We start from the raw sequence: 26,971 nt of genomic DNA on the forward strand, positions 1-26,971 counted from the left end.
TAGATCGTTTAAAATAAATAATAAAAGCAGGTGTAGTCACAGAGCATTTTATTAGTTTGGTGATATATAATCAAATATAGATTCCTCTAAATATCATTGCCAGTGTTGCCTTATGTGCGAGGAGCGTCTCCTGGATCAGTTCAGCACATCAACACTATCCTCACATTTACACTCCAGTTTGTTGTTGGCTGAAAGCTGCTGACTGGAGACAGTATCAGGCTGCTCAAGGCTCTCAGGTGCAGTCTCAGAGGTCTGCAGGTGGGTGTTGTAATTCTTCACTTCCTCTGTGGAGCTGCTGGCATTTGAGTATCTGTAGAATATCCTGAATTAAGTCCAGAAGAAGTGAATTAAAAAATGCTCCACTGAATGTGTCAAAGCAAATGTCATTAAACCCTACATTCTGTGAATCCTTACACCCTTTTAAAGTATCATGTAACAGTCTGTGTGTAAAAGGAAGTCGTCTTAGCTCCAGGAATAAAACTGAGAACACTTGTGTCTGAAGACCAAATCATTCTCTACTTGCTGCTGTTTTAAAGACATCTAAAAGAAAGCATGTTGATTTGTGTATTTAACTATTAATATTAGCTGTAGTTTATTAGTTGTCAGAATAAATTCATTACATGGGCTGTGGAAGGAGCATTTAAGGAAATAAACACCTTACACCTTAACCGAAGATGCCTAACCTTTGATGGGAGATCTGGACCCTGGAGTAGTGGCCCATTTGATTATATGAGCAAAAAGCTGGGTTAAGATCGTAGGGCACAGTGTGGGCCATCATGGCAGGATATGGAAAGATGCTGGGGCCCTGCAACTTGGACTGAGCTGGAGTCATGGCCTGTGAAAAGGAAACACCATGGTCCTGTCCTGCTTCCTGCCCTGAGGACAAACACTGTCTGTCTTTCCTCTGGGGGCGATACCTATGATCTGGCAATAGGCAGCGGCAGAGCATGTGGAAGTCAGAGGTTCACCATCCATACCAGGACAGATTCAAACTGAAAACACATGCTACTGTATATCTGCACATGACACACACAACAGTGAACCTCTAGTGGGTATCAGCTGCTGCCATTTAGCTGTGTGATTGTCCTTACCAGGAAATTTTTTGCCTATGGATGTATTGCAGTTTGTGAGCCACTTCATAAAAGGGCCTCCTCTGTTCCTCACTAAGCTTAGACCACTCACGGCCCAGCCTAACAGAAATCTCTGTCATAATAGCTTCCGGGTAGGTTTTGCAGAGGGCACATCGGTGGATGTGGGACCACACAATGAAGGCATTCGGCGGCCGTTTAATGTATCCACTCTCATCTGTCTCAGATCTGAAGGAGACATTTGGGGATTTACTGGTTCACTTGCAGTTGTAGAGAACATTCAGAATGAGACACAAGGTATGTGTTGGTACATTACACATGCCTGAGTAGGACAACAAACATGTTTAACAGCAAAAATACATAGGCTATAGACAAAACACCTCATGAAAAAAAATACTGTCCAGTGTGTATCTGTCAAATTCCTACTGATTTGTATTGTTATTATTATTGTCTTCCCTTTCATTATTAAATACACGTTAGGGCACAAATCATCTATTTTTTGAGTTCTGTATATATGAACTAAAGCTCACACAACTAATGCTGATTGCAAGACACATTTCACAGATTCAAGGAAACCAATTTGTACCAGAAAAAGGAACAAAACAGATGACATAATAGGGAAGACAGAATAAAAAATAATCATGTCAAACATATGAAATGTGACAGAAGTCAGAATTCTGCTTAAACAAACTTTAATGTACATACCAAAATTATAAACCTCATGTGATAATTGTATCTTTTGACTTAGCCTTTTATTTTACTTAAAAAAGTCAGAATTTTCAGTTTGTGCATTATCATTCGGACTTAATACAATACAAGTTTCTTTTTACCCTACCCGAAACTACAAATTCTTTTCCTTGACCCTCCCTGTGTGACTGATGGAAAATGCATGACCCTCCCTCCACCATAAATTAGTTATTAGATTTTAAAGCTTACCCTTTGATGTTTGAAAGTTAAAGATGAAATTCTGGAGTTGAAAAAAGCCTCAGTTTTTGTCATGCATACTGGTTAGTTCATGCAAACAGTTTATTTTTGGCCAAATTTTAAATGAGACATAGATAAAAGGGATTTTGATGAAATATCACTATTTTGAGCTCAGATTCTTTATGTTTTTTCCTGATGGACACGTGGCAGATGATGGGTGCAAGGACAGTTGGATTTCTGTTTTCACAGTTTCTGGCTATGATAAATTGTAATTTTTGTAATGTTTAAAGAAAATTGATGTCAGATGTCAGAAAATGTAAAACCCAGTAAACCTAATGCAAAACACAACCATTTAAAGATACAGTATATGCACCTCCCCTAAGCCAAAATAAAAAACCGTAAGTCCATCCCCACTCCATAAATAATTATTTGACATGCCTCCCCCTTTTTGCACCACCTCCTCTCCTTTCACAAATAACGAACAGTCCCTAACAGAAAATAAACTTTTGACTTTGTGTCTCATAATTTTGATTTTCCAACATTTTTCACTTTTGTTGCTCCTAACATTTAATCTTTATTTCCTATGTCTCTGCTGACACATATTCCAGCAGCACCATCACACACAGGCCCTCTGTGGATACTCTACCTCTGGGTGACCTGGAGCGGGGAGACTTGACCCCCAGATGGAAGCAGCTTCACAGCCCTGACCTGGACACCTGCTGCTGCTGCTGCTAGACATAAACCTGAAGTGACAGTTTCTGACTTCACCCTGCCATTACTACTAACAAATTTAGAAGTTGCTCCCACTGAGGCCAGGCAGCCTTTACAAATCCTGGACCCAGTTTCGATCCTGTCTGCCGTTTGAATCTGATCTGTGTCTCAGGTAGGATTGGTTTGGTTTCAAATTTGAATCCGGATTGTGGAAAATTATAAAACTGTCTGATACCCAGAAAACAGAGACCGTTATTGGACGTTAACAGTACATTCCTGAGCGCCAGTCAGAAAAAGTGATCTTGTTTGATTTTCGTTTGTGTACAAAAACTAAAAGTGGTCAATAAAAACTAGTGTTTTAAAAAACTAAATGCAAATTTTAAAACACATTCATGGCTTCTGTAAACTTAATGTAGCCTATCATTACTCTGTTGTTAAAATGGCATTACATTTGCACATTATGACCTGTTCAGGACTTGAAACCCCAAATTTAGCACTTGGCACTTCCCAGTCTTGACTTGGGACTTGTGTGGAAAGACTTGACACTTACTTGCAACTTGCAATACAATGACTTGATCCCACCTCTACAGAATGTAACCTCACCTAAGGCTGTTCTCAATGATAGCTACCATGGCCATGCTCAGTCTCAAATGTAATGCAAATATCAATAAGACCTGACTCTTCATTGTTATAATTTAATTTAATGTCGAATGAAGTACAGAAAATATAGAGTACAATCAAATAAAACAAGCTGTACCGAAAACCAAAAAAAAAAAAAAAACCAAAAAAAAAAAAACATGATTCCAGTCAACTAAATTATGTATTAGTAGCTCTCTCATATGAACATAACCTTACAAGTAAACTAATAAAATATTAAACTAATAGCTATGGAATCATCCTTCTGAGAGTAACAAAATAAAGATTTGGTCATTTGGAGAGCAGCGCCTCAGAAAATGACAAGAGGCTCTGCTTAGCTGTGTTTGCACATCAAACAGAGAAAACTATACCCATACACAAAGTCACACACACTCATTCACTCTTTTCTCACACACACTTCACTCGAGACCCCAAAAACCCTTTAGATTGGTCTCAGCTAGCCTTAGAAATCATTTATTAAAATGCAGCTAATGAAAAAAATCCTCCAATGTATCTAACCCATGTCAAATGTAAAGGTGGTTGTTTTCTAGTACACAGTGTGTGAGGTGCACACAAAGAGACCACCACGTGAGCTGTGGGCTGAAAATCTGTTGCTGGCAAAGAAATGTATGTAATTAAAGGTTCATTGCTGGGTCGACCCAAAAATTCAGAGGTGAGCCGCGGCCTTACACATGGAAGAAATGTAGACGATTGTACTGTACTGTCTTGTAAATGGCGACCGTCGTATACCCTCAGTTGGCAAATACTCTTTAAAAAACATGATTCTGGACCTCTTTACATAAACAGTGTCTGTATGAAGAAGTAGAATGAACAGAAGAGATCTATGTGGGTCAGAAAGCAATGCTTACATAAAGTCACGTGTCCTACAACATCATGCCTGAGGTAAGACAATGTCAGAGAGGGCATCAAGAGAAACTACCCGTGAATGGTACTCTTATTAAAATACTGACTGACCCCTTTATCAGGAATGAATCTGACAAGGACATCCAGAATGGAGAGTAGAGGAACAGTATCACTTTTACCAGTGACTGATTATTGTGTTTGAAAGAGTCCATTGGCATTTTAGGGACTTTTGTTCCGCAGTTCAAGGCTTCACTCATGTTCTTTTAAACATCAGTAAGTGTCCTACTGTACACTGAGTTACTGTGAACTGCTACAAGCCTGATACAAAAGGACAGGGGAGAAAAGGGATGTAATATGCTATTCATCCATCCTAATATGGCTCAAGAATAAGTACCATACAGTGTTATCCCAACACATACACCCATCCTGCCCTCTGCTGGAGGACCAGAGTATGGGCTCAGTATACTCCAGATTTTTTAACTGCTCTACTGTTAGGAAAAGGAGTGTGACTCCCTGGAAATAAAGTGATGGCTTCAATTTTGTGATTGAATTTGGATGTCATTTTATAAAACATGATATCTGAGGCTACGATGCAAAATTAAGGCAACAAAGCCATTTTCATTAGAGTTACTGATTGAACTCTCCGTGCAGTTACAGAGAAACTTTTTGCTGTGTTTATTTTGTAATGAGGGGGGACATACTGCAGTTCATATATAAAACAGGTAAAGATGAGGATCCGTTCCTCACTGGAGAGTAATGACTATAGGCTGTGGGTTGACACCGTCCCTGCTCTTCGGGTGTCCACTGTGTGACATAATCCCACACATAATTTTAACCGAATGAGGGGCACCAGACGGCGCTCTCTCCCACCTCCAAGATCATGTCAACACACTGGGCTGATGAACGATCACTGGTGCCAGCTCGCCAAAGATAGCAGAAGCAGTGAGAGAGAGAGAGAGAGAGAGAGAGAGAGAGAGAGAGAGAGAGAGAGAGAGAGAGAGAGAGAGAAACATGCAAGGTTGTCTTCAAGTACAGCAGTCCTCCTGTGGTTCACACTCCTGACATGTCAGACATGCACACTCACACTCACACTCACTCACACGCATTTGCACTCCTTCATTTCCCAAAACTGCCAAAGTTAGCAAAGGCATCCTGTTTGGGTGGAACCACGGCTGGGGTGATGGAGTGTGTGAGGCCCATCCCTACTCCTGGCACGCCCATGCCAGTCATACCACCCATCATCACTGGAGCGGCCATGCCCATATTCATGCTCATGTTCATTCCCATCATGCCTTGGTTTACAGGAATTCCCCCCATCCCCATGGTACCCGTGGTCATTGAAGGGGGCATACTTGATGCCATGGAAGCAGGCATGCCAGTTGCCATAGATGCAGGCATTCCCATTGTCATGGCGTTGGCTGGTGGTCTAATGGGCGTCACATGGGGCGGGGAGCTGAGGCTCAGTCCTCCGAAGTTCTGGGCCAACAGGTTGGGAGGCACTCCTGCATGGACATATATGGACAGGAAGGAGTTAGTCCTCTCTGAGTTACTACTTGTGTAATAAAACCTTGTAATGTGTGACAGGTTGGTCAGAAAAACACTGACCAGTACAATCTAAACAGTGTATTTCAGATGTTCACCGACAATAACCTGTCCTACTTAATCACTTGGTGATTTAATACAAGACCTGCAGCTACCCTGCATAGTAGCGTTTTTTTATTTCTTTACATCGACATGCTGTGCAAAATACACAGAGGAAATAAATCCCAGTATGAAACATGGTACCTTGTTGCTGGATGATATTGTTGAGTGTGGGCGGTGTCTTCGTGGGGTTGAGGCCTGCTGACAGGAAGTCCAGGCTGATGTTGACGGAGGGGTCAGACCAGGTTGACCCTAACGATCCTGGACCTCCAACACCGACCTTCTGCTGTTGTCCTATGGGCTGCTGAGATGTCATGCCTCCCAAGCTCTAAAATAAATTACAAATATTTTTCATATTGGTAAAACAGACAGAATATAGTTTTTTATGTATACAGGAAAAAAAAACATACTGTTAACAATCCAAAATCAAAAACTGAAAGCAATTAACAGCCTCAAACTGGATTGTAATACTTTTTACTTATTGAAAACTGGGGGAAAAAGCAGTCTTTTACGGTGCACTGACACAAATCTTGATCAGGTTGGCAGCAATGCTGAATGTTTGTGTCATCACCTTTCACATCTTTATTGCACTGTTAACTTAGACTATTAATTGGACCATTTAAGTCTCGGATCTCACAGACAGCGTTTTGCAGGTTGCAAAAGGCTTTTAATTTGAATGCCACTAGTAAAAAAAATGCTTGCTGCACCTTTATTATTGTTGCCAGGCAACCACCCCAGTACGTCCTTACACTAACCCTCCTGTGTAATCAATCTGCTGTTTTTTGTTTTGTTTTGTTTGTTTTTCACAGTAATTAGTATCTAGTTTCTAAAATGGACAGACAGAGGGCACTTGCTGTAGCTCTGGTTGAGGGTGAGAGGCTGTCAGTAAATAGTTTGTTGGGTACAGGGAAACAGAGATCTGTGTGGGTACATGAGACCCTAAGAAAGAGGGTGGATCATGGGGAGTACTACCAGTTGGTCCAGGAGCTTTGCCTCAATGATGGCTGTTTCCAGGCATATTTTAGGATGACTCAGGGGCAGATTGATCGTCAGGCTGTATAGCTCTGGGTATCCAACTACCGCTATACCACCAGTTTCTCCTCCATTGTTTACCCACTGTAAACTTGTTGTCATGACCATTTCAAATAATCAGATTAGACAATTGGGAAAAAAAACGATGAAAAAAGAGATGACGTGGAGTGCTTTTCCGCTTTGAGTTTAAGTTTTTTTAACTCGAGGAGTTCAGGGCACTTAAGCAAAAAATGCCTGGCACCTGGAGCACAGACACGCGAGACATGTTGCTTGCCCCTCCAGCTGCTAAAACACTTCCTGTGAGATCCAGCCTAATACACAGTGGAAACTTCTGGGTTATTATTTCAGTGGACTTTATCATGTAAAACATTTTCATATATTCTTACAGTTTGAGACAAACTATGCCCTCCTCTGAGGTGTGCCGTACCTACCTGTTGAGAGCGAGAAAGGGGCATGGCTGGCATAGCAACAGAGGCTCCTGGCGTCACCCCTCCCAGAGAGAAAGTCATGCTCTGAGAGGCACTCAGTGTTGTGTGTGGATTGGTTAGTTGATGGTTAACTCCACCCATCAGGTCAAAGAGCTCGGCAGATGGTGGGGTGGTGGCGGTGGGATTAGAGGTCGGGGCTGTGGGTGACTGGACGCTGCCAAACAGGTCAGTGACGGGCTGGGAGGGACCGGAGCTAGACGAAGCTGGTGGATTGGCCGAGAAAGCGTTCCAGTCTCCAAAGTCTCCATTTCCATTGGATGATGCAGCAGCTGGCAGAGAGTAATGATGTGTTTAGTTGTGATTTTGACACAAACTGTCCTTCACTGCGTCCTAAATTTAAACCTGGTTGTTGTCATGGCGGACCTTGCCTTGTACTAAAAGAGTGCATGCACAAAAGTACACTTCACACCCAACATGTTTGCCCAGTTAGTAAGTCAATCGAACCCCAGTGCGGACCCGAAAACACTGATTGCAGGTCATTTTTCTTTGGTCCAGACCAAATTAAGATGTGAGAGCACCCTCAGATTACTACAGGAAGAGCTGAGAGAAGCAAGAACAAGTTTACCGGTGGAGGCTGGGAGACTGGCAGAGGCTGCAGGAGAGGAGAAGTCAGCAAAGCCACCGATGAGGTCCGAACTGCCACCTGCATGGGAGAACGCACAGAAGAAGAAGTACGCAGAAGTCCAACAAAGAGTGACACATCTTATACACCACATACACAGATTTTAAAACCATCTTTATGTCTTCCTTATCTTTGTGTGTGTGTAAGTTAGTAGTTACCTGTTGCAGTGCTCTGATTGGATAAGGGGTCAATCACGAGCAGGTCAGCTAGACCGCTACTGGAAGACTGCCTGACTGATGACTAAAGGCAGAAGCAGAGAGACACGGTGGTTAATAATTGAGAATGTATCTCACATTTAGAAAAGTGTGAGAGTTTGTGTGAGTACCTTCTCCTCTGGGCTCTTGTCTCCAGTGTAGTGGGCCGCAGCGCCCAGGTCCAGAGTCTTGCTGCTCGTTGCTCCGCTACGTTTCCGCGTGGTGGTGGTCGTAGTTTCTGTTGCTTGCGTGATCTGGATGCTCTTTGTTGTGACAGTCTCCTCCTCGTCTTTAAACTCAAGAGTTTCCTGCCTACCGTTTCTCGAGGCTCGGTCCTCCTCGTTGTCACTATGGCAACCAGACAGGAAGGACGTATGAGAAGCAGCACCCAGGAGATTAGGCTAGAATGTTTGGTTGCTTTGCAGTTATTGTACACCAGTGTGTGTTTGCTTATGTGATGGATAATCCGAGACACAATGGTTTGATGAATTTAAACACCTAACAGGGAGGCCAACAGCAATCTGATGTGCAACAGTAGTGACTTTACACCCTCAGACCATTTAAAACAAGCCATGTTCAGATGTTTCAAAAGTGTGTATGTTTACCTGATTCTGTCGGGTGAGTCGTCTCGTTCCTTCTTTCTGAATTTGTTGAGTGTGTCGTCTATGGTGCTGCCTATCTTGTCACTGATCTCTCCGAGCTTCTCACTAAAGGGGAAAGTTCCTCTGCTCTTATCCCAGTCCTCATCCCACTTACTCCGATCCAATTCATTAGCTGGAAGGAAGAACACAGAAAAAGACAAAAGAGAGAGAAAGAGCGAGACTTGAAAACTCATGCAGTTTCACAAGTATCCACCAAAGAACATATACAATCTCTCTTCATTTCAGCTCTACAGTGTTGTGTAACAACTGCTGATCTATAACAGATAAAGGCACTAAAAGCAGATAAATTAATTGGATTAATTGGTCTATCAAATCTCTTGTTCTTGTGTTTGATTAACAAAATCAAAAACTATAAAATTAACAAAGATAAACAACAGCAAATCATTAATGTTTCGAATGATCAAATCAATGCGTTTTCTGTCAATCAACTAATTGAATAATCTAATAATGGTTCAGTATTTGAGTATTTCATCACTGGAAAGATCGTCTTTTCACAAAACTGAGCTGTCTATGCAGTAGAAAGATGCAAATACTTTTGAAATTGGTGCTACATGACAAGAGAAAACATTCACTTTTGCTCAAGAGGTTACAGATTGTCCAAAGAAAGGAAGGTGTTTTGTGTTTCATATCATGATGACATCTCTTTGGGCTCTTCTGAGCTGTCATTTATTCAAATACATGACATTTATAGACTTAGAGATTTGTCAACCAGTCAATAAACCAATATTTTAAATTCCTTGTCAGCACAGGTAATTCAAGTTTAATTTTTTTATTCATTCAAAAAGTCTCATGCTTTCTGTACATGGTATCCTTCGTCCAATGCATTTTAATTCCTCTGGGTCTGGATAGAGGAAGTTATTATCGTCATTTTAATCCACATCTGACTCAGGCTGTCAAAGGAGATGTAGTGAATTACTTACAGTTCTTAATGCTTCCTCCCCCTCCTCCTCCTCCTCCTCCTCCTCCTCCCATACTGTCAGAGGAGACTCCAATATATTTATCTTTGTTCTTCTTGGCTTTCTTCCTCTCCTCTCTCAGTCTGTCGTCATCCTGGATGAACTCCACCATCTCCTTCACCTTCTGACGCACATTGATGCCCTGATCCTTACCGTTCTCATCTGGACAGACACACAAACACAGGAAACTAAAAAAAGGAGGACTTCTGTCCAAACAGCTGTGACATTTCTTGTGAATGGCAATTTTGGTTACCCCACATTGGTCAATGTCAAGGTGTGCTACAAACTAAGTGACTTAGAATTTGAGATATTCATGGCTCCCAGAGGATCCATCCTCGTGATTTTGGTTACATGTGACCCTTCCCTCTGAACCACGATCAAGCCAAACCTTCTACTTGTACACAAGCATGATCAAAATCAAATGGACCAATTCAAGTTTTACTGAGGACACTGTGTTCATGCTCCCCAGAGGATGAACCCTTTCTATTCTGGACAATATGTGATTTTTCTGATTGCAGCTAATAACCACATTAGAGACCTCAAATTTAAATAAAAGTAGAAGAATAAGAGGAAAAGGTTAAACCATTGCTGAGGTAAGTGATTTTCATTTAGAGACTCACCGATGAAGTGGTAGTTTTCTAGAGATCGCAGGTCATAGATGTGTTCTCTGGCGCTGGTGACGACTCTTTCAGACCCGTTCCTGATCAGATAGGCCAGCAGCAGTAAAGCCTTGCAGAGGGAGATAAAGAGAGACAGTAAGAGATGGAGTGAGAGACGTGATAAGAGAATTAACTATGTGGGGAAGGTAGCCAAAATTACTTAGTGAGAAATAATCTTTCCTAAAAAAAAATGATATAGAGTCAGTTCAGCTTTACTTGACTATGCCCTCTCTTTAACTCGGCTTAACTGCTCTCTAAAAAAATCCAATCCAATCTTTGCATATCAGTGTTATGATTATGTGGGCAGAACACAACAATCTGGTTGAGATTGAATATATGACACATGCAGGAGTCATACTGTATATCTGTATGTGTGCAATATTTAAAAAGCATTTATTGTTATATTTAAGTAAAAAGAAAGAAAAACAGTGAATCAACAGGCCAAAAATGTCTTGATCCAGTCAGTCGTGCAAACACTAGAGACCATGTGGGTGCCTGACTGTGGGCACAAAGAAGCACTGAGAATCAGCTTAATAAATCCTGACAAAACAAACAGTACAACACAGATACAACATAGGCACACCAGGGAAACAACCAACCAACCTGCCAACCAGAGTGTTACCATACCTTGTAGACTCGTCTCCAGTTCTTCTTGTTGTCCTTCAACATCCTGGTCCACAGCATGTTCATCACCTCTGGGAACTGCTCATACATAAAGGTAGATCTACACACACAGACACACACACAATCAAAAAAAAATTATAGTGCTGGGAAAACCCAAGGCAGGTAAACCAGAGGTGAGTCAGGTCTAGTAATCAGAGACTATTCGCAGGGGACAAGTATTACCTGGGGACCTCTGGTAATTTGCATGCAAATGTCCAAAATTTATCAAGTGAAAATTCCACCATAAATTACCAACCATATTTCACCAAACACAGAGGTTGTGTGATAATATTAGTCCTGTGTGAACTGGCATCTCTTTGATTTGGGATCGTGTTTAGGTTTTCTGCCTTCTTCGCACCTTGTTTCAGCCTGCTCCCTTGTCCAAAATTATGAAGGCTGCATTAGCAATTACAAAATTAGGTTTTGACAGCATTTTGGGTGTGGGAGGCTCATCTCACCACACAGCATGGAGACCCGTTCTCAGAGAAAGCAAGCTCAATTATCAATCAGAGCAAAACATGTGACACTGTGGGGCAGAATTGGTTCTGAGCCCCTAAAGTCCCCAAGGGTGAAATATTTTAACTTGTGCACACAACTTAATTATCTTGTGGGAGCAATTTATTTATCATGTGTGCACAAGATAATTATCTTGTGCACACATGATAACAACTTGTTCCCTCAAGATGGATACAAGTCACACATAATTTTCTTGTGGGAACAACTTTCCACAAGATAATTTAATTTGAGTGAACAAGATAACAAAAAAAAATCACCTTTCAGGACATCAGGGGCTCCGTAGTTCTGTTTGTTTAACCCACGTTAAAAAGATACAAGGAGGTAAATAATACTGTACATCACTGATGGTGATGCTGTGTGGTGTTTCTGTGTTGTGTAGAGTGGAATTTCATGACTGTGTGCATCATATCTGGGAGATAATGTCAGTGATTTTGCGTAAAATACAGACTTTGCTTTGATGCAGGAAACACAGACATAGGACGGTAATTATTAGATCACATGAGGTCCCCAAGAAAATACTAGTCCTGTGTAAATACGGCTGTAGTTGTCTTTTTAACAGAACTCTTATTTGTTCTTGGTAAAAGCATCTTGTGTGAATGTGACTGTAACAACACAATACCTGCCGCCTCAGGGATAAGGTACATGTATTTGTGTGCACACACAGTAAGTGTGTATGTTGTGTGTTAAACATACTTGGCTATTTCTCCCATCAGTTGTCCGGAGGGTCCCCAGGGGTCGTCATTGGTGGCCTCTCTCACCTTGGACTCAATCTCTGAGTAGTTCATCACCACATTGGTGCTGTTGACACAAACATATGTTTTCATCATAAATTACACTAATAAAATAAATGTATTATTTCCATCAATATTTCATACGTGTAAAAGGTGAAACCCTGTGGCTTTACTTTCTTGTCTTTCTCTTCACCTACTATGAACACAACACTTATTATTGTCACTCCTTTAGTCAGTCAGCCTAGCTGGTTATCAGCAAATGTTCTGTGCTGACTCCCTTCACACTCCGCTCGTCACATTTCCAGAGGTGAGGCAGACCGAAACACAGACAATCGAAAACACACACGCGGATATATTTACACAGCAGAACACACGCAAATACAATGTGAACAACTCTTAAATGACAAACAAGCCCTCTGACTAGCAGAGCGTCATTTTCATATCTTACATCTACACACACAATCTAAATATCACGGACGTCTACCTACTGCTGCACACAACAACACCACACTCACACAGCACAAACACACCACAGACACAAACTAAGAATAACTGGAAAACAGGATTACAACAGACAATGAGATCAAGTAAGACAAGGAGAATCTCAGCTCACTGAATAATGAATGACATCTTTCTAAAAGCCCTCTGACCACTGCACTTCAGATGACAGACATACACACACAAACATAGTGTGTAAGAAAATATTCAGCTGTTCAGGACACAGAGGGAGATGAGTCGGTGTGCAAAAGTGAGGTGAGCAGGGTGTGTGTATCCATCTATGTGTGTGTCTGTGTGTGTAAAACAAGAGAGGTAAACATGGCCAAACCTCGCCATAAGCAGTCTCTGCTGCTTCCTGCCCTCTTTATTTTACTGGGTTCGCCAGCTGTGTGTTTGTTTTCTGCATCTCTCGATGGGCATGTCTTGCTCTACAGACCCCTCGCAAAAAGCACAGCCAAAGCACTGCAATGTGAAACACACCTCTCGCTCTCCTCAGCTTATATATTGCTCCAACTCCTTCAGCATGTCATCCCTCCCTCCTTCTCCCCCTGGCCTTTTTGTAAATTTCTGTCTTCACTTCCTTTTCTATCCTGTTTTATTACCTGCTCCTCGCCTCTATCTCCCATCCTATCATTACTCCTTTATTCCACAGCACCTTTCCTCTCCGTCTTTTCCTCCTCTGAGCTCTGCCACCCTCCCAGCTAAAGGAAAATAAGAGGCGTCTGTAGATCACAGAAGCTGCCTTTGACTGCGTTATTGTCAGCAGATAAGACAGACACAGACAGCGAGAGCTCCATAATAGCGTGACTCTTAATCTGCAGGAAAAGCAAGGCTGCCGCTGCCAGCTCTGTTGAGGTAGATCAATAATAGAGTGTATTCATCATGCCCAGCCAGGCACAACCAACAGCTGATGGGAGCTGGTGTCTATTACTCCATCTAAAGCTCTGTTGAGCTCTCTGTCTGTCTGTGCTGCTCCTATACTGTATATTCCCACTTCTTATCTCCTTCCACTTCTCTCTTCACTCATCTCTCCTTTATGCAACTTTCTTCTAGCGCCTTTCGCTTTTTTCCTTATCACATTTGCAATATAATTGGTCCTTGAAAGGGCGAGGCAACCAAAGAGTGTAGAGTGTCAAACTTTGAGCAGGCATTCAGTGTGAAATATGACATTTTCATGTCAGCCTTCTCACTTTTGCTCTCACAATGCATTTTGTTTGAAGGACTGCAAATGTAAAGGTGAGAAATAAAGATGTTAAAGCAGGGCTTAAGGACAACTTTGTCTTAAAGTTCCATACCCATGTAAATCATCATGATCTATATTTAAAATGTACACAAGGCAAGACATCATTAATCTCCCTAAGATGCTTTTAGCAACTGCAAAACTGTACCTTCCTTGTCACTGGGCAGTGTGCTGTTCTCTAACATTTTTCAAGGCCTCAGCGGTGTTCGGGTGCAGTCAGTACAGTACAGTATGAATACAACACCCACACTGTATGTGCTTTATAGTAGCCTGCATTTAACCTTGTTTGCTGGACTGCGACCAAAATGCAAGCTCACATAACAGCCCACATGGAGCTGAAACCTCCAAGTTTTAATTACCCACCTCATTTACAGTAACAGTAAAAGATAAAGATAGTTGAAGGAGATGAAATATATTAACAAGCAGAGAACACACACTGTAACAAAAGGAGATGGTGAGAAGCTGGTATGTTTGGAGTTACACTTCCTGTCCACTTCTATAGGTACACCCTATGCAATATAATGCAATAAAGCAGCTCTACTACATCCTCCACCTTTAGGAAGCTTAGGAGTCAAAACTTTCCGAGAGTTGTTAATTCAACTATACTGCATGTTTATTACTGAGGTTGTAGTGGTGGTGTAGTACTGGATTGCATCATATTGAAATGTGTTTCTAATATTGTTACCCCCTCATGTCTGTAAATAGGGTGGGTACGACGTTAGAATCACTTCTTAATATAGTGCAGCCCAGTTTAACACCACTGCAAACTACAATCCCAATAATTAATAGTTAAATTAACACCACTCTGACTGTGTCAATCAAAACTGAACATTATCATCATTGTTAAGAGCGAATTCTTGCACACTCCCACCCGCACTCTTAAGTCTGCTGATGCAAACCAGGACTAACCACATCTGGGGGGGACGGGGCCTTTTCCACTGTCGCTCCCACCCTCTGGAACTCACTCCCTAAAGACATCAGAGACTACTCCTTATTCTCCACCTTCAAGAAAACCCTCAAAACACACCTTTCAAAAACTGCCTACAACCTCTACAATCAGTGTACTTTGCCCTTTCTGCATTATTTCCCTCTCTGTGATTTATTTCATCTTTTTTTTTTTATTATTGCTGCTGTTGTTCTCTGTAAAGCATCTTTGAATATCCTGAAATGCACTATATAAATCCAATGTATTATTATTAGTAATATAATAATTATTATTATTTAATTGCATTAGATTGTTCAAGTGTATCTAAAGTGTATGTGCTATTAAACTGAACACTCTTTTCTGTGGTGTGAGGATGAACACACGGGGTGCACTTATCTGGCCAAGTCACTGGATCATATATCAGAAATAAACAAATAAATAAATAATATAAACTACTTGTTATACTACTACTATGTTTATGTTTTTGTCCAGCCATGTTGTCCTTGTTGTTAGCTGTATGTGTACTTCTGTGTAATGAAAAACTATGATCAATTTCCTTGAATATTTTCACATTCTTGGCCAGTAAAGCTGATTCAAGTTATTGTTGCTCTATAAAGCACTTTGTAAAGCTACTTCTTTAAAAACTACACACCTCGCCTTCCAGATATTGACACCATCCTTATCAACAGTTGTTTACTTGGTTAGTAAATAAAATGGTTTGTTCCAAGAAACAGGTTTATGTAGTTATCTCAACTAACTAGGCAATTTGTGCATTTTCCAATATTTTTGTGGGTTTGCGTTGTACCATCAAAGCCATTCATATAACTGAGCATGCCTCTCTGACAGACAGGACAGGAAGCTGTTGTTCTCCCTCCTCCTGGTCACAGTAAAATATGTACATACACTATACTGCACATTATCATTCCAACAATAGATACCACAAAGACACACTTCACAAAGAAACATGCTTAGTCTAGTGTTCAGACAAACACGATGTAGTGGGCTGTAACAACCGCATTAGCTACTCCAGTATGATCTGTTTGGCTAACAAGCTTTGATGTCCATGGGGGCATGGGCCTCGTTGAGACATGGCTGGCCGCTAATTGGCAGGACATTTCCTATTCACATACAATTATCTAGCCACTTAGCTTGCCATCATTAAAGTAGAGCTTTCTACTCGGGATATAATGTTAAGTGAAAGTAGGGTGGAGGTAGCGGGCATCACCAGGGTGGGACAGGGCGTGATTCTGCAGCAGCACCAACAGAAACAGTACACAGAGCCGACCTGGGCTTAGCAATGCTAGCGGAATTAGCTAACTGGATAGCTTTCATTGTGGATCGGAAATACATTAATTTGCAGTTTGTAATATTGTATTTTCCCCGGCCTGTATGAACAAGCGTGGAGAATTTTGCAATGGATCAGTCCATTGTGAAAAACACATCTCTATTTATGACACAAGGTTGAAGATTGGCAGCTAGCCAGCTAGTCGGAGCTAACAGCTGAGGGGCTATCGCCGTGACGTCACGGCCCGTACCCTCTCCTATGTCAGCGATAAAAGCTGCTGATGCTGCCCGGCTAAAGCCGCCTTGCTAGCCGGTTAGCTTCGCAGCCGCTTGGCGGTTAAGCTAGTGCCAACAGCTCCACCTGCTCCTCGGTACTCACGCTTTGTCCACCAGCTCTCTGACTTTCCACATATTCAGCATCTCCGCACGGCACTGCGGGCTCGCCGCCTCGAAACTGCGTCGCCCCCGTGTCTCTACGCCCCACAAGACAGAGGAGGTATCCGGTTACCGACGACAACCCCCCCACTCTTTGATCAGCTCCGGTAGTACAGCGGCCGCTGCGGTGAACGGATCGGCCCCAGTTGCTACGGAAACGTCGTTCCCTGCCTACGTCACTGAAGCGTCGAGATGCTCCCTCGCTCGCGGACTGTATCATATGCGTATTTATGGACCGATAATGATGCGGGAACAATGAGGCGATAAAGATGATACAGCAGAGTATTTGTTCATATTTATAGGAAGATTGTTGTGTTGAGAACAGCCCCAGGTGCTGACAGTGCCTTGCTCAAGGACACCTCAGCAGAGAGGATTGTGGGAACACATGTTCTTACCAGCAGAGTTCATCTTCATTATGCTCTAAAAGCTGATTCAGCTGATATGAGTTTTTGTCTTCTCAGGCTTAAAAATGGACACTGTTGCCTTCCCTGTAAACATCACTATGTGTAACTTTATAATTATAAAATGTAAACTTACTTTCCCCTACAGCACCGCCCAAATTTAAATCCCATCTCTTCTGTGTACACGAAGGTGATGTTCATGTAAAATAAATGTTTAAATTTCAGATGTTTCAGTATGTGTCAAAATAAAAGAAAGGTGTGGGTGAAAATGACAGATGTCTCCTCACTTGTGTTTTGTGTAGCCTAATATAACTTTATTTACATTCCACTTTTCATACAAGAAATGCCAAAGTGCTTTACAATAGGGGCATTATAAGCACTGATTGCTTCACATGAAAATAGACATAATGATGGCAATTCAATACGAAAGGACACTTAAAAACAGTTTAAAACAAGGATTAAAAGATTAAAACTCATAAAACCATAAAACGTTATAAATTTATGACATCATAAAATCATGAATTGTAAAACCCTAAGTCATAAAATCAGTTAGATACAACATTTTAAAAGAGTTGCAGCAGTATGAAGCATAGAAAATAGTAAAAATAATTTAATAATATAATAGTGTGTTTCACTCTGGTCAGTGTCTCTGCTACTACTTTGTGCTCTGTTCTTTAAAAGGCTTGTTTTGCTTTAAGTATAAGCTTCACTGTAGTGAGGTTGTGTCTGTGTTTGCTGTGTAGGTGTGTTTGTGTAAATACATGTGCACGCTTGAGAGGAAAAAACAGCTTTTGTCCTTTTGATGTCTTCATTGTATGTGCAGGCCTTTATGGGTGTGTCAGTTCACATCTAGTTTGCATCACAAAGGCTGTGTTGGGTGCACTCACAAACAGAATTATTATCCTACATGTTATGCATCGGAACAACGGAGCACCCAAACAGAAGTCTAAACAAACTGGCACCAGCGATACTGCTGGGGGAATGTGGAGACATCATGGTTGACCATGCCCATAGTTTTTGGTCTTGTCCTTCTATTCAGTTTGTGGAAGGAAGTAGCAATGATCATTTAAAAAAAATTGGGTTGTAGTATTAGTGCAAAATTCACGTCCCTTCATCTTGGACACATCCCTGATGGACTAAGCAAAGATGACACCTATCTACTAAAGATCCTGCTGGTTGCAAGTAAAAAGGCCTTTACAAAATACTGGCTCCAGAAACACTGCCCCACTGTTACCCTCTTTATTAATACTGTTACATCTTCTGGAACAGATGAAATATTCAACATGACTTCAAAAAGAATTGGGAGAAAAATGGTGGAGAAAATGGTGTGTTTGTTTAACCAATGAGACAGACTCCACCTGATTATTGTATGTACCATATACGACACTTTACTTTAAATTAGGAACATTTGTCATGACATTGTAAACATCCCATGACCTCATATATTTTCCCGGTGTGCTGCTTTTATTTCTTCTTTTTCTTTCGTTTCTATACGTATTGAATGGAAAAAATGTTCACAAATAAAAAGTATATACATGTATATAAAAAAAAGCAAAACTGTGTTAAACATCTGGTACATTCATGCATTAGCAAGCTGGCTTTTGGTTGATTCTGCTGGAACTTCTGACAGAGCGCATGAGAGAAGAGCCTCTTCACTACAGCAAAACAGGAAGCATCCACTGGTGTATATGTGTAAAGGACATCCAAAGGATTATATATAATGAGGCATGAAGCAAAAGTGCAGTTTGGGGGTGTTTGTCTTGGAGCTGTTGGCAGGAGATTAAATTCATCCCCCATCAGACTTTTGTGTTTGTAACAGTTCAAATAACCACAGCACCTTCAGTCACTTCTGTCTTTTGTAAGGATGTTGTAAATGTATGGGTTACTGTCTGTGTGTGACATGATTGCACAGACAGAGACCTACGTACAGCATAGTCTGAATCCACATATATACCAAAATAGAATTTAAAAAACGTAAAAGGAGGATATAAAGGCAAAGGGACAGAAAAGAGGCAAAGAGAGGAGAGAGGAGAGAAGAAAGACATTTCACACAGCAGGGGTATACTGTCCTCCAGTGATAACAGATAAGTACTGCATCAAAGTGTGCTAGACCTTGGAGCAGTTTGACTTTTCAGTGAGAGGATGGGTGTGAATATATAAATGTATTTGACTCAGATTGTGAGTGAGGAGTGGAGATTTCATTCCATTTTCAACTTTAATTAAAAAGTAATGCTTGATATAAATGAACCTGTGTTTATTTAAATAAAATGCCTACACTGGAAACCATGCACACATCTGCCAAGGCTGTACAGCTAGTCTACATCAGAGTCTACGTCAGATTACATGTAATACACAATTATGGTGATTGCTGCCATGTTTAATACCTAAACCCTGTCACAGATTATTGGGGCTTTGTATTGTGATGAATTGTGAAGTGATTAATTTCAAGCTCGTCAGACTCCACTGATTAATGGACACTGAAATGCCTCCTGATGCTGTAAGTAGATGTGTGCACATGTTAACTTTTTGCCTGCAGTTGCACAATGTGCTCAATATGATAGATTATTGCAAATTGACACCACACATGCAAGAATTGTTATGAGTAAAATAGGTGTCGATCTTGGCTTGTAATTATTTAATTGTTTTTGCAATAAAGACATGTGCACATCAGTGCATCCATAGTTATAATCAAACAACATGGAGCCATTCTGCATAATGAATACATTTACTTTGGATCTTTAAGTATATTTTGATGCTACTTATGCTCAATTAAAATTTTAAATGCAGGTATTTCTACACTGTGTTATTGTTACTTTTACTTAAATTGAGCTTATAGGACTTGATTTTACAATCCCTAAGAGTGATCAGCACTTGCCTGGTATCTTGTGTCTTGAGTGGGAGAGGGGTAATCACTTCATCGGAGTCATCAGGAGAGCACCCTCCTTCATTGGTGTTTCATTGAAAGGCCCCACGACACCTCTGGAGGGCTCCGCTGTGACACCTGGTGTGCCTCCCTCTGCTTTTACCCCTCATGCTGGACATCTTGCAGACCAGTTTGGGTGCTTCCTCTTCTTCAAAGCCAATCACTGCTTCGCTCAGCAGTCTCTGATAGTGACTTGATGGCTTGTCAAAAGACCTGTCCTCAAACCCTCACACTCTTCAGAAGCATGGCTGATGATGTGGCTACAAATCCTCTGCACCCAAACTCTACAGGGAGCACCTGGGTACACCAGCTGCATTGTTCTGCTTCAGCTGCTCGGTCTGTGTACTTCAGGCTTTTGTGTCAATGATCTGAGTACTTCTTCCACTTCTGTTCAAGCCAGCAAGACTGACTGTTAAAGCAACAGATTTGAGGCAGTTTAAAACTTGACGGAAACCTGGGTAGCACTTTATAACAAGGGGAACAAAACATATCAAATACATGACACATGATGATTTAATGCATGACTTAATGTAAGATGTATCACAGATTCTTGTTGTGCACCATCAAAACTCGTCTTTCACCCCCTATTATTGCATGTTACATAAAGTGACATAGGGACCACTGGGTCAAGCAGCAACATGTAGACGTTTGTATTTGACGGACAGTTTGATTTGATTTCTTTGATAATGAGCGGCTGATGAGATGCGTGGGTCTGACATGAAACATTTTCTCAGTAACTGAGCTAATTTGGTGGCATATCAATTAATGTGTGAAGCTGATGACTAATCACATAAAGTCACAGGGCTTTGATTGTCAACTTTAAACAGTAACTTTTCTATGAGAACATCACTGATGTTGAAACAGGCTTTCATGAAAGAGAAAAGCACAACAAACCTGAAACATACAACCTCCAGTGTCTTATAACAATCACGATTGACCTGCAGAGTAATAAAGAAGAGACATCATGGCACGTGCAGGCAGTTAAGTCATTTCTACACTGCTCACCTGATCAGCGCCCACACACGCCTGTCCACCCCCATGACAGCTTTATTTACAGCGGATGAGTGTAGTGACGTAGCTTCACTCTGGCACTATGGACGTGTGGGTGGCCACACTGGAAGTGTCTGCACGTGTTGCTGCTCAGTTCCTTTTTCCTCCCTATAATCAACAAAAGGACAGACGAGCACAGATGAGTAATCTGTTAATTAAAACGCTGTTGTGTGTATCATGGCAGGAACAGTAATTGTCTAAAGTGGAAGAGGGGAGAAGGTATCGTACTACCCACATCTAGCAAAGTTTCAGTGAAAGATTGTGTGTGGGTGTGTGTATAGGATGAGGGTTTTAAGAACCCAGTTGGTCCAGTTGGTCATTCTGCCATAAAAAGCAGCCAACTCAATAAAATGTAGTGAAAAGTTAAAGTCTAATATAATGGATCCAATGTGTGTATACAGTATTTTATAATACACTGCAGAATCCATCGTCATATTTGAAAAGTTAAAACTTACTTGTGGAGCACTTTCGTTGTTGTAAATGTCAATGTATGTTCAGAGGGTTTTCTCTTCTTGTGACTGTTCATTAGTGTCTTCAGCATCTCATCAGCTAATGCTGCCAGGCTGAGTGTGTTCTTGGCTCGTCCTCTCAGCCGACCACAGCTTGTATTATTAATACGTTGGCTCAGTTATTTAGGTCCCCAATCTGGTCTACAATAAAGTAGAGTAACGGAACAGAATAAAGACATATTTCTGATGAAGTGATGGTCGTCTGTGGAAAACGTCAGCGTCTGCACCTTTGTGTGATTATTTCTTTTGTTGTTTTATTGTGGGAGTGTGTCTTTGGTCTCGCTAAAGGTTTGGAGATGCTTTTCAATCTTTATTCTATTGAAACTGTATCAACTGTAAGTTAGGGATTTATTGTGACTAATGTTTTTGTTTCTATGCTGATAATTAGTTTGGTGTTAATTATTTAGGATTTGGGTTTGGATTTATTTAGAGTACCCTATCTAACAAATGTCAGTGTAGCAAGGAAAACAGATAGCCAGCTACATTTTTTATTGCTATAAAACTGTGTTTACCATAATTATTTCCTTCTCATTGAGGGGGTGCATGCAGTTCTGTTAAAATATTTATGTTACTTTTAAATCAAACACAATAAAATAACCTATAATGATAATAATAAACAACTGTGTAGATATGTGAGCACAGAGGGGGTGTTTAAAGACTAGTGGGAGCAGCCCACAGGTGCGTTAAGTGTGTGGGAGAAAGAGAAACTTATCTCTCCCACCCCCTTCATCCACTCGTTGAGAGTATTTAAACATCTTGTGGACAAATATTTGTGCTCAGTGGGCTGACTGAAGAAATGCCCCGCTGAGCTGACAGCTGAAAAATATCCTTTAACCCCTCTTTTTGTCTTTGTTTTATGACCGAGACCCTCTGTCTCTGCTTTAAGTCATTTTAGAGTGATAACCAGGTTGCCATGGTGATCCTCCCGCAGCATAGCAACAACCTCAGCACCGGCCACAGCTCCGTGTCGGACCCCGCCGCCGGCGCGCTGAGCCGGGCGGGTCACACCGCGGCGGCCGTCGTCCTCGGGTTCATCCTGGTGCTGGGCTTCATCGGTAACTTCCTCGTGCTGCTGGTGTTCTCGCGCTTCCCCGGGCTGGTGACTCCGGTCAACCTGCTGCTGGTCAACATCAGCGCCAGCGACATGCTCGTCTGCATCTTTGGGACTCCGCTCAGCTTCGCGGCCAGCGTGCGCGGCAGGTGGCTGACCGGGTCCTACGGGTGCCGGTGGTACGGTTTCTCCAACGCGTTTTTCGGTGAGTGATGAAAAATATTTAAAACTATCTATCTATCTATCTATCTATCTATCTATCTATCTATCTATCTATCTACAGTCTATGATTCTAATCTATTCAGACTGGCTGTGGTTCAGGAGGTCAAAGTTTCACTGGGCAAGATACTGAAACAAACTGCTCCTAGTGGCTGTGACATCAGTGTGTGAGTGTGTTTAAGATGATTGACAGGTGGCTCCTTGTATGGTAGCCTTGCACCAGTGCATGAATGTGTGAGTGTGAATGTGACATGTAGTACTAAAGCGCTTAAGACTAGAAAGGCTCTATACAAGTTGAGGCAAGTAGCATAAAATAATTTCAACTAACTGTAACAAGAGTTATAGACATAATATATTGCACTTAAAAAGCATGGCACATGTGTCCCATCATTGCATCTCATAATACAACTATGTATCTTGAAGCAGACATACATATATGCAAGGTAAAACTTTCTATTAAAGGAGCAGTGTGTTGAATTTGGCAGCATCTAGCAGCGAGTTTAAAACCCCCCGCTCATCCAACATGTAGAGAACAACAGTGGGCTGCAGGTAATGTAGAAGCACAGAAGCCCTCTCTATAGAGCCAGGGTTTGGTTTGTCTGCTGTGGGCTCCTGGAGAAACATGCTGCTGCACCATGGAGGGCTCCATGGAAGAAGACCAGCTGGAGAATAGAGAGGTGATTGACCTAGTTTGATCTCTACCTGATGCTTTACTTTACAGCCTCTCTCTCTCTGTCAGGTATTGTGTCTCTGGTGTCTCTCTCTCTGCTCTCCTTCGAGCGGTACACTGTGGTGCTCCGCAGCACCCAGTCTGACTCCTCTCAGTACAGCAGGGCCAGGCTCGCTGTCGCAGCCTCATGGCTCTACTCACTGGTCTGGACTCTGCCTCCCCTGCTGGGCTGGAGCAGGTCTGTACTGCCCAAATATTAACCCACCACTTCACTCATTAGATCATTCAGTCATTCACTTATTCAGCCTGAAGATGCTAAAACTGAGAGGTGCTGCTTTATTTACTTAATAAAAAACTGAAGTAAGAAGTAAGTGCATTTACAATCTGTTACTGTGACATATTGAGTTAGTTTGTCTTTTGTTTTACAGGTAAATATCAGTAATGCCCCAAGAGAATAAGCTTATTTTTACTTGCTGTCAAAGTAAAATATTGGACCATTTATTAATCTGATAAATCTTATAAGCATGTCTCAAACAAGACAAAATGACATAAAAAAAAATGAAGTCTCGGCACACACTAAATCTCAGCTATTTATTTAAATATTTAATTTGAATATTTTCTCATCTTGTCCTGTCTTCATTTTTGGCTCTGTTGGATTTCTTGAGTTTGAAAACCACCACACTGAATTTTAGATTTTCGTGTTGAACTTCATGATGTTAAATATGGATCATATGTAATCAGAGCATATGTTGTGTGTTTTGGAGCAGCTATGGGCCGGAGGGTCCCGGCACCACCTGCTCCGTCCAGTGGCACCAGCGTTCGGCCACAGCTCGCTCCTACATCAGCTGTTTGTTCATCTTCTGCCTGCTGCTGCCGCTGCTGCTCATGATCTTCTGCTACGGGAGGATCCTGCTGGCTGTGCGAGGGGTAGCGAGACAGGTGAGTGTGCAGGATGACCTTTGACCCCTCTGTGTAATGTGTGATGTTTGTAAAAGCAGTGTGTGTGTGTGTGTGTGTGTGTGTGTGTGTGTTTAGGTCACCATGATCAACCAGTCCTCAGCTGAGAGGCGGGAAAGCCGTGTCCTTCTCATGGTGGTCTCCATGGTGACGGGCTACCTATTGTGCTGGATGCCATACGGTGTTGTGGCGATGCTCGCCTCCTTTGGACGGCCCGGCATGGTACCACCTGTCGCCAGTTTAATTCCGTCCCTGCTGGCGAAGACCAGCACCGTCCTCAACCCTGTTATTTATGTGCTGCTCAACAACCAGGTAACAACGATCACCTTTAACTATCTTACACACAGTTAACTCCTCAATTCTTCTAAATAAGATTTGCTTTTCTTCAACTCCAAATAAAACACAACCAGAGGAGCATGTGTACATCTACCAACCATGCACCAGTGAGAGGATAGGGTCACACTTAAACACAGAAAAAGTGTTTTAACCACACGATATATCCAAAAAGCTTCGCTGTACCTGAACTGGTTTGCTAAACCACTGTTTATTTTGTATTTTGCAACACAGCTGAGCCTCAGTGTAAATATGGTTTACAATGACACACCAGAATCCTAATTAAAAGTATGGAAACCCATTCCAACCAATGTGACGGGGAAAAAAGATCCAGCAAGTCATTATAATAAGAGACTTTCTTGAAATACTGACTTACTTATCAAAATGCTGATGTCATATTGCAACATATTGAGAAACTCTGTCAGTATATTGACCTAATATCTCAATATAATGACTTACAGGACATTTTTCAATCACATTGGTGGAAATCAGCCTCCATATAAAAGAGTACTGACCTTTGGACTAACGGTGGGATGTAAGCTATCTGTTGAACAGTTGATTTAAAGTTGCTCCCCTTGCAAGTCGGCACCAGAAATACAAGTCGGTTAACCTGTTATTATTTTTTATTTTATGTGATTGCATTCACAAAGTAAAACTGCCTAAATATGTATTTTCCTACAGAATATCTATTTTCAATAAATGCTATTTATTAACTTTTATTTAGTGAGCTGTTGTGTTTTGTAGGATAATATGTGATGTTCATAATGCACAATACAAAGTCCAACTCATCACAGCAGCATTTAAAATACAATTTGGTTACTGAAAAATTTGATTCATGATTTTAAATGGCTGTAGACCACATTTCACCCTCCAGTGCAATATGACTTTGGAGAAATATTTTACATACTAATCAGTATCATCTCTCTTTTGATCTGCGACTGAATAAATTAGCAAAATAATTCAACAAATTTGCAATATTGAGTCGTTGATGTTGTAACCGTATGTTAGCTGTTTGAAAAGAGGGTGAAAAGGAGGTCTTAGACGTTCAGACCGCATATCAACCATTTTTCAAATTGTGCTCCATTTTGTCTGTTTCAATTTCCACTTAAATGTCAGGGAAATTAGTGATTAGGAGCTTCACTACTTACAACGACCTGATAGGAGCATCAGTATCATCAACACTTACTGTCATTGCTGTCATTACTTTCGGCTTGGCAGCTCTTAATCCCACCTATAAAACTCTGGTTGGTGGATTATTTTTCCAATTTGTGGAAGCAGCCCTCACTGGGTGCAACACCAGACCTTTCTACACACCTGAAGATGTCGGTGGTGTTTCACAGGTCTAAAGTCAGGCTAGAATTAATCAATTTGCCTGCTTTACCGGGGTGATAATCCCATAGATTATACACTTTTATCACTTTTTATTCCTGCATTTTCCTGTATCTAACATTCTTTGTGATTACATCCCACCACACGTAGCCGGGGAGAAAAGATTTCCCACCTTGAGTTAGTTTTTGTGGAATGAAAATGGAATTTGAATGCTGCTCGTGTCTCCATATGACATTTATTTGTCTCTCAGTTCTCCAGGTGTTTCCTGTACATGATCAGGTGCAGCTCTGAAGCCCCGCCCACCCCAGTTCACCACACATTGCCCAGCAGCAGGTGTGTGTGGCGTCACACTCCCACCCCGCCAACAGAGGAGCAAAACACAGCGGCTGCCAGGTTAACATCCAGAGACCAGCAGGTACAGCGGCCTGCTCTGGTGCTAGTGGCCCAATATGCAACTTAGAGGTCACATTAGCACCGTGATTGGTAAATTAAATTATTCTATGTTTTTTTCAGTTTATTTGTCATGTTTTTAAACAAATAAAATGCTGCAAGAAGTACTTTTTGTCACCTATTCTAAAAATGTGTGACCTTTTTTGTTGATGAGCCTGATTGACTGTGTAGCTTAACTGTGAATGTTTGTAACTGTGTTTCACGACAACCATCAGATGTACTTTTGCCTTCATCGTCTGAGTAAAACTGCACCGTATTACCTCAATCCATCATTTAACTTTGCCTCAGATGTAGCTCATTTTGTGGTCTA

General features: G+C 41.5%; 3 protein-coding genes across 3 annotated transcripts; 1 reads left to right on the plus strand and 2 right to left on the minus strand.

Moving 5' to 3' along the window:
- Positions 1-135: 135 nt before the first annotated feature.
- Positions 136-3,361, minus strand: LOC126388091 (transcription factor sox-3-like). The gene is made up of 4 exons (XM_050040982.1): positions 3,327-3,361; positions 1,101-1,316; positions 684-932; positions 136-322 (listed from the first exon to the last, which is right to left on the minus strand). The coding sequence occupies exons 1-4, from the start codon at positions 3,359-3,361 to the stop codon at positions 136-138; spliced, it is 687 nt and encodes a 228-aa protein (XP_049896939.1).
- Positions 1,764-17,330, minus strand: LOC126388229 (clathrin interactor 1-like). The gene is made up of 12 exons (XM_050041223.1): positions 16,714-17,330; positions 12,350-12,454; positions 11,105-11,201; positions 10,439-10,547; positions 9,783-9,980; positions 8,806-8,974; positions 8,332-8,548; positions 8,165-8,246; positions 7,950-8,027; positions 7,328-7,653; positions 6,009-6,192; positions 1,764-5,725 (listed from the first exon to the last, which is right to left on the minus strand). Exons 1-12 carry the CDS (start codon positions 16,752-16,754, stop codon positions 5,340-5,342), a joined length of 1,992 nt encoding a protein of 663 aa, XP_049897180.1. The 5' UTR covers positions 16,755-17,330; the 3' UTR covers positions 1,764-5,339.
- Positions 17,331-22,565: 5,235 nt separating this feature from the next.
- Positions 22,566-26,671, plus strand: LOC126387878 (pinopsin-like). The gene is made up of 5 exons (XM_050040621.1): positions 22,566-22,908; positions 23,662-23,830; positions 24,360-24,531; positions 24,628-24,861; positions 26,462-26,671. The coding sequence occupies exons 1-5, from the start codon at positions 22,566-22,568 to the stop codon at positions 26,669-26,671; spliced, it is 1,128 nt and encodes a 375-aa protein (XP_049896578.1).
- The last annotated feature ends 300 nt before the right edge of the window (positions 26,672-26,971 follow it).

This window comes from Epinephelus moara, chromosome 3 (genome assembly GCF_006386435.1).
Source record: "Epinephelus moara isolate mb chromosome 3, YSFRI_EMoa_1.0, whole genome shotgun sequence".
Lineage (NCBI taxonomy): Eukaryota > Metazoa > Chordata > Actinopteri > Perciformes > Serranidae > Epinephelus > Epinephelus moara.

Excerpts from the sequence above, each read along its gene's own strand:
- LOC126388091 (XM_050040982.1), bottom strand. The coding sequence starts at position 3,361 with ATGGCCATGGTAGCTATCATTGAGAACAGCCTTAG. Across the intron at positions 1,317-3,326 it reads ATCATTGAGAACAGCCTTAG|ATCTGAGACAGATGAGAGTG; the intron begins GTGAGGTTACAT and ends TGTCTCCTTCAG. Across the intron at positions 323-683 it reads GTCCAGATCTCCCATCAAAG|GATATTCTACAGATACTCAA; the intron begins GTTAGGCATCTT and ends GACTTAATTCAG.
- LOC126388229 (XM_050041223.1), bottom strand. The coding sequence starts at position 16,754 with ATGCTGAATATGTGGAAAGTCAGAGAGCTGGTGGACAAAGC. Across the intron at positions 8,975-9,782 it reads GGGAGGAAGCATTAAGAACT|CTAATGAATTGGATCGGAGT; the intron begins GTAAGTAATTCA and ends TCTTCCTTCCAG. Across the intron at positions 8,549-8,805 it reads GACTCACCCGACAGAATCAG|TGACAACGAGGAGGACCGAG; the intron begins GTAAACATACAC and ends TGGTTGCCATAG.
- LOC126387878 (XM_050040621.1), top strand. The coding sequence starts at position 22,566 with ATGGTGATCCTCCCGCAGCATAGCAACAACCTCAGCACCGGCCACAGC. Across the intron at positions 23,831-24,359 it reads CCCCTGCTGGGCTGGAGCAG|CTATGGGCCGGAGGGTCCCG; the intron begins GTCTGTACTGCC and ends GTTTTGGAGCAG. Across the intron at positions 24,532-24,627 it reads TGCGAGGGGTAGCGAGACAG|GTCACCATGATCAACCAGTC; the intron begins GTGAGTGTGCAG and ends GTGTGTGTTTAG.